General features: G+C 41.0%; 1 protein-coding gene across 3 annotated transcripts in view; it reads left to right on the top strand.

Annotated features, from left to right (window-relative positions):
* dlg1b (discs large MAGUK scaffold protein 1b) overlaps positions 1-7,404 on the top strand; it is a 100,195-nt gene that overhangs the window by 81,544 nt on the left and 11,247 nt on the right. For all 3 annotated transcript variants that reach the window (XM_087172089.1, XM_087172088.1, XM_087172087.1), the window contains exons 14-19: positions 1,723-1,852; positions 3,360-3,516; positions 4,112-4,214; positions 5,143-5,257; positions 6,199-6,375; positions 6,794-6,860. In XM_087172089.1, the coding sequence (XP_087028215.1) occupies positions 1,723-1,852; positions 3,360-3,516; positions 4,112-4,214; positions 5,143-5,257; positions 6,199-6,375; positions 6,794-6,860 (749 nt within the window). The remainder of the gene's footprint in view (positions 1-1,722; positions 1,853-3,359; positions 3,517-4,111; positions 4,215-5,142; positions 5,258-6,198; positions 6,376-6,793; positions 6,861-7,404) is intronic.

The raw sequence follows: 7,404 nt of genomic DNA, 5'->3' as shown, positions 1-7,404 counted from the left end.
CCCCCCCCCCCACCCCCCCTGATGTTGAGACGCGTGAAGGACGAGCAGCAAATCCAATCAGCGAGCGTCGAGCTGCATCACAAGCTTCAGCTGCTGTCACTGTAGTCTAATCCACACAGCAACACTGCAGTACACTTAACACTGTGGGGGGGGGCATTATGTGTAATGATGTCCTGCCACAGTGGACAGCAAAGATCTGAGCCACAGCTAATGAATAAGAAATCATTCTGTTCAGTTCGCTCACACTCCACAGTCGCAACGAGAAGAGATGAAGTCATTGTCGTTGTGATGATGCAGCCAGCCGTCCCATCATCCCCTGCTCCAGTCACCATGTCAACCAATTGGACAGATCGGATCAGACCATTAAAGCTCCATGTTTCTTCTTCTTCTGTGTTTTATTTGAAGTGTTGATCCATCAGAAGATATAAAAACCATCTCAGTGTAGTTTTACATCTCCTCTCTCAGGCTTCTCTCTGGAGCTCTAGTAACAACAGGTCAGTGAGCCAATCAGAAGAGAGGAGGCTCTGAGCCTCTCTTCTTTCTGAGTGATCCAATAAAAATATAGCAGGGTTTGGGGCGTAGCTGAGTGCGGTGACTGCTTTGTTGTGACATCACAAAGTTCCAGAAGTCCTGACGGCTGGTTTTAAGGCTCAGTTTCTGAATACAGGCTGTGTGCATTTCTCTGAGGACTGAGGCTTTGATACTTTCACAGTATTAATATAGAAGCTAGAGCTGATCTATAATCACACTACACATGGACGTCTAACGACTGCAGCTGTAGAAATGAAAAATAAATTTCATGTTACCAGATACAGCAGATTCCACAAAGTATGGTGGTCTTACGATGACAATATGATGCAAAACAATGATGTAAATTAAAAGGGAGGAAGAAAATATCATCAAATACAAAGTAAAACTACTAATAATGATAATAACAGCAATGACAAGTTTCCAGGTGTTATCCAAACAGTCAGTAAAACATCTGATACAGTGGTTGAAGAAGAAAACCCCTGAGAGCTCAACACACTGCAGCTGAAGAAAACACATGTAAACAGACAAAATACAAACAACTTCAGTTTGACAACGCGTGTGCTGCAGATACTAACAACACAACAGGAAGTGTTTCCAGGGGACACTAAAAAGTGATGAACCCGGCTGGGACACACCTGCATGGATGTGTTATGATGCATCCATGTGCACTTGTTCTTCAATGTTCTTAACTTCAAAAGTCACAAAGCATTAAACAGCAAGTTCATCACTTTTCAGTGTCCCCTGGAAACACTTCCTGTATCTGTATCTAGGTCAAACTGATGACGATGTTTCTGAATGTTTGTGTTTTGCCTGTTTACATGTTTTCTTCAGCTGCATTCGAGGCTCATGATCAGTTTGTGATCACACCCGTGTTTAGTGTTTCTCACTTACCGGTTTAGTTTACACCCCCCCTCTACGGCTCCCGGCCTCGTCCAATCACACGGTAACAGGAGCCCGACAGGTGAGTGTGGAGGAGGGTCTGAGCAGGTGAGCGATCAGACGGAGAGAAAGTGTCAGGAAGAAGGAGGTGAACGTGTTTCTGATGTGTTTCATTTGAACTTGTTTTTTCTTCTTCATGGACACAGGAACACAAGTGGTTTTAGTTTTCTGACGCCTGTGTGTGTGTGTGTGTGTGTGTGTGTGTGTGTGTGTGTGTGTGTGTGTGTGTGTGTGTGTGTGTGTGTATTTCAGCGTACTCCCAGCACATGGAGAACCATATCAGCACCCCCAACTTCCTCGGTCAGACCCTGCCCCCGCCAGCATCCTCAGGACGCTACTCCCCGCCCCCGAAGAGCATGCTGGGAGACGACGATGTCACCCGGTGAGGACAAAAACATCACATTGACACTTCTTAATAATAAGAGTTTGAGTTTTAAACAGGGAGTTCAACTATAAATCCTCTGATTTAAATACATAATATAAACAGACATTGTGACAGAACATGTGATTTAGACATTTAGTGGTTAAAAGATTATTTTTGTAATTAAATTGGTGTAAATAACATTATTCATTTTTTGTTACAAAACAAGTAAATTTATTTAAGTTGAAATACGAAAAATAACTCAAATATATACAAATGCATCATAAAAAATAAAATGACTTTTATATAAAATTCCCTGTAAAAAGAAAATAGTAATTCATCCTTTACTGATTTATCCTGAATTTATTATTATATTATTAACTTTTTACATAGAATAGAAATATAGAATAAATAAATGTAAATATTTTTCAGCTGAATAAAGTTTAAAGTTTTGCACAAACAGCTGACACCATCAAACCACTAAAATCAGACCAACACTGCTTTTAATCTGTTGTTAAATCTGAAGAGTTCAGGTGTCGTTGTCATGAGGCGGCCATCTTTATCCCCTGAGCCTGAGAGACGAGTCCGGCTCCGTCAGCAGCAGGAGTCATTGTGTCTCCTCAGATTTATTTGTGTTGGAGGAGGGATTATTATAAAAGCTGTGGACACAGATGTTCTGCCCTCTACTGGTTCAACTGTGCAAATACACACAAACACCATCACCCCTCAGGTTTTACTCTCTGGTCACTGAGCTGCATCGAGCAGGAGGAACAAAGTACTTTTACTTGAGTTTCATTTGTTTTGTAAACATCTGAATACTACATTTCTATGAAGGACTCTTACTTTGAAGCAGAGCTTTTAGTCAGAGGAATGGATTTCATTTTTATTTTGAAAATGTGATCGACCGTACACTGTGTTCTTCACAGCCAATCACAGCCGAATCCTCCACTGTCGGCCATGTTTGACCCTGTCAGTGTCCTGACGATGGAGATGTGAGATAAAGATGAGGCAGAAGATTCTTCACACAGACTGTGACTCAGTCTGATCTGAAGTCTGTGTTTGAAGGTTTAGAAATAAAGATTCATTTAGTCTGAAATGTTTGCTGAGTTTACCACGACCAGACTTCATCACTGACTAAAAACAATCAGAAATATGAAAACAACAGTGGCTCCTTTTGTTGATTCAGTTGTGTTTTCATGTCCATGTCAACAGTCTTTTTATTCTCCAGGTTCTTCAGTCAGTCAGTAGGTTGTTCAGTAGGTTCTGTAAATGTGGAACAATACATCAAAATGTACTTATGAATCCTTCAGTATTTTTAACATCCAGTACTTAAATCCTTTCACTTGTGTCAGAGTGGTATTGACCCAGGAGGGTCTGTGCTGTGACTCAGCTGATGGAGTTTGTTCAACTCAGAACAGAAAGAGTTTCAACAGAGTAACTTTGTTCACCTGAGCCAGTCGCCATCTTCTCTGTCCGTGTGTGGTCACGTGACCTCAGGGTGATTGACAGCTGCTGTGTGGTCCCGCAGGGAGCCCAGGAAGGTGGTGCTGCACCGAGGAGCGACGGGACTGGGCTTCAACATCGTGGGCGGGGAGGACGGAGAGGGGATCTTCATCTCCTTCATCCTCGCGGGAGGACCAGCCGACCTCTGTGGAGAGCTGAGGAAAGGAGACAGACTCGTCTCAGTGCGTACACACACACACGCACACACACACGCACACACACACGCACACACACACACACACACACACACGCACGCACACACGCACGCACACACACACACACTCACAAATGTACTCTGTAAAAATCCTCTGCTGTGATTCATATTTAGTTTAACATGGTTTTCATCTCCTCTCACTTCCTGATTGAGTAATCTGGATCAGGCCTTTAGCCCCGCCCACCACCTGCTGGCTCCAGGTGGACAGGTGAAAGAGCAGAGAGCATCAAGACGGTGAGAGGAGGAAACATCAGAGAGACTCAGCCACATGTTTGAGCCTCAGTCAGACCCAGACTCAGAGGAGGAGTCTGAGACCAGAACCAGAGACTAGCAGACGGATCAGAACCGTTAGCACAGTTAGCATCTTTTATTTGCTTATGTTGTTTGTTAGCTTGTAACGGTCAGTGGCGGACACAGTGTTAGCGGTTGTGCTAATGCTAACTCTCTCTCACGAGTTGACAGGATTGGTTCCCATCGTCTAAAAACACTGTGGAGGTCACCTGGTCTTGTCTTCTTTTTTTTCGCTGTGTCGAACACTGTCGTGTTGTGTGTTGGTGCTTCAGGTGAACGGGGTGGACCTACGAAACGCCACACACGAACAGGCCGCCGCCGCCCTGAAGAACGCGGGGCAGACCGTGACCATCATCGCCCACTACAGACCAGAGGGTGAGACACCTGGACACACCTGCAGCACCAGTCACATGACCAATAGTCTTTTCTTCTAATCATGATTCAGCCACTGAAGCTGCTTTAATTATTACAACCACAAAGTCACAGTCATGATGAAATATCTGGAGAAACCAGAGAATACACAAAACACCTGAAGTTACGTTTTCTTCTTAAAGTCTGAGTTAAGGTTTCCTTAAAATGTTCTTTTAAGGTTTTCTCCTGTTCTTAGTCTCACACTTAAGAAATCACTTAAAGTCAGTTCAACTGTTTCTCAAAACACCTTAGAGACCAAACTAAGGGAAAAGACGAAAGGAACCTCTGACCTCTGAGTTTATGGTGATTAATTAAGAACATTGTTCCTATTGACAGCAAATCAACAGTCTCCATGGAAACAGTAGAATTTTACTGCTGCAAAATCTCTTTCACTGCTGCAAATGCCTCAACTTTTTTCTTTAACTAAGGAAACCTTTTAAGAGATTCTGTGCCAACAACAGTTGCACAAAACACCTTAAGTTTTCTACTTAAGTATTGCACTTGGCACTTAAGGTTTAATTTCTCCTCAGCTGAGGGAGTTACTTAATGGTGTTGCACAGAATCTCTTAAAAAGTTTCTTTAGTTAAGGGAAAAAGTAATTTACAGCAGTGAAATTCTAACTGTTTTGAGGAGAACTTCACCACGGTGAGCTTTGGTCTCTAAGGTCTTTTGTGCAACAGTTTGACTGACTTTAAGTGATTCCTTAAGTTCAAAACTAAGATAAGGAGAAAAGGAAAACCTTGAAGAGGAGACTTAAGGTGTTTTGTGCAACCGGCCCCAGAGACTCTGTGTCTGCATGAAGATAAATAATGAGCCACATAGAAAAAGTTCCACTTCCTGTTTGTTGTTTGTCGTTGAAACGAGTGAAGACTGAACGTTGTGTCTCGTTCAGAGTACAGTCGCTTCGAGGCGAAGATCCACGACCTGAGAGAGCAGATGATGAACAGCAGCATCAGTTCTGGATCCGGATCTCTGAGGACGAGTCAGAAGAGGTCGCTATACGTCAGGTGAGGTAATGGTTACCATGGAGACGCTGATCTGTGGAACTTCAAAATAAGAGCAATAAGAAGAAAAATAAAGGGAAGACTTAAGAAATTCAAACACATCATGAATACATTCAAATTAATGCTGAATTATTATTATCATCAAATGATTATTACTAGTACTGTTATTGTTTATGTATTTATTGTAGTTTTATTATTAATGTCTTATTCAGCACCACAACAGCAAACCACTTTTTTTAATTAATTTAATTGTACATTTTTAATTTTGTTAAACTAGCATAAGGTAACAACAACAAACAAACAAAAGCTTTTTTGTTTAGTTTTTTGTAATTGAAATGTATTGATAATATGATTGATCAAATTAAGTTAATTTCAAAATTATGCAAAATATTGAATTAATGCATTATTATTTTGTAATTTAAATTTTCTTGGCTGTATTATTAATTCATTCATTCATTCATTCATTCATTAATATTAATTAAAAAATACAGCCAAGAAAAGATTTTTCACTAAGCTGCAGGAAAAATTAGAAAAGTACTTAATAATGTTTTTTTAGTATTATTATAATTTAAATTAATTTTAAATGTGATTATATGAATTAAAAACTGATGTTTCACTGATTAATTTTTTAATGATAAAACATTCTCAAATATTTTTTGTATAATTTTATATAATGAATCAGGTAAAAATGAATTAATAAATTATTAAAATTATATAAATAAATAAATAAAAACTCACTTCCCAGCTTTTTTTTCCCTCATGGTCTTAACATGGATTCAGAAAATTAAATTCATGATGTAAAATAAATGATTCCAGTCTGAAATAAAAAGAGATGAGTTCATGAAACCTTCTTAATGATATTGTATTATTATTATAATATTAATGACGTGTGTGTGTGTGTGTGTGTGTGTGTGTGTGTGTGTGTGTGTGTGTGTGTGGTGCAGAGCTCTGTTCGACTACGATAAGACCAGAGACTCAGGTCTGCCCAGTCAGGGACTCAACTTCAAGTTCGGAGACATCATCCATGTGGTGAACGCCTCCGACGACGAGTGGTGGCAGGCCAGACAGCTGACGGCACAGGGGGAGGTGGAGGAGGTGGGGGTCATCCCCAGCAAGAGACGGTCAGTAACACACACACACACACACACACACAGAGTCATGTGACCTGTGTGTTCATGTGTTGCAGACATGATTGATTTGCTCATCTCGCAGAGTTAGTTTGGTGAACTAGTGTTTTGTTTACTTGTGTGAAGGTTGTTAATGTAGGTCGGCTTCAAAAAGAAAGAAAAGAAATCAAAAAGAAAACACAGTAGCGTTTGTAGTAGTTGTTTGGACAATGTATTATTTTATCTCCGTAAACTACATCCCCCATGATGCATCAGTGGCCTTTTGATTTGTATGTTGGACTCACATTTGAAAGACAAATAAAGACCCAACCAACCAAGTGCCAAACCAAAGGTCACATGAGGTCAAACTGAGAACGGTCTGCATGAACATGACCTCTGCTTGACCTTTGACCTTCTATCCCTTTGACCGCAGGGTTGAGAAGAAGGAGAGAGCGAGATTAAAGACGGTGAAGTTCAACGCCAAGTCTCGAGACAGAGGGGTGAGTGTTCTCAGCTACCTGTCGTGATGTCACAGCTGTAGGTACCTGTAGTGATGTCATAGTTTGCTGTAGTGATGTCACAGCTGTAGGTACCTGTAGTGATGTCATAGTTTGCTGTAGTGATGTCACAGCTGTAGGTACCTGTAGTGATGTCATAGTTTGCTGTAGTGATGTCACAGCTGTAGGTACCTGTAGTGATGTCATAGTTTGCTGTAGTGATGTCACAGCTGTAGGTACCTGTAGTGATGTCATAGTTTGCTGTAGTGATGTCACAGCTGTAGTTACCTGTAGTGATGTCATAGTTACCTGTAGTGATGTCATAGCTCTACATTCATGTGTAGTCTCTTTGTGTTTATGAGTCTCACCTGTGTACAGGTGAGCTGTGTGTTTGAGTCTCACCTGTGTACAGGTGAGCTGTGTGTTTGAGCCGCTGCCACCTGATCTCCACCTACTAATGCGTGTGACTAATGTTTACAGCAGTTAACAGCATGTTGTCGATCTTTGATGCGTTTTTTCTTCTTCACCACTCAAACGTCTGAGCAGC

Source organism: Seriola lalandi, unplaced genomic scaffold (genome assembly GCF_002814215.2).
Source record: "Seriola lalandi dorsalis isolate HSWRI2012SDOR001 ecotype SW California unplaced genomic scaffold, Sedor1 jcf7180002052023, whole genome shotgun sequence".
Classification (NCBI taxonomy): domain Eukaryota; kingdom Metazoa; phylum Chordata; class Actinopteri; order Carangiformes; family Carangidae; genus Seriola; species Seriola lalandi.
This window is presented reverse-complemented; position numbering and strand designations above follow the sequence as displayed.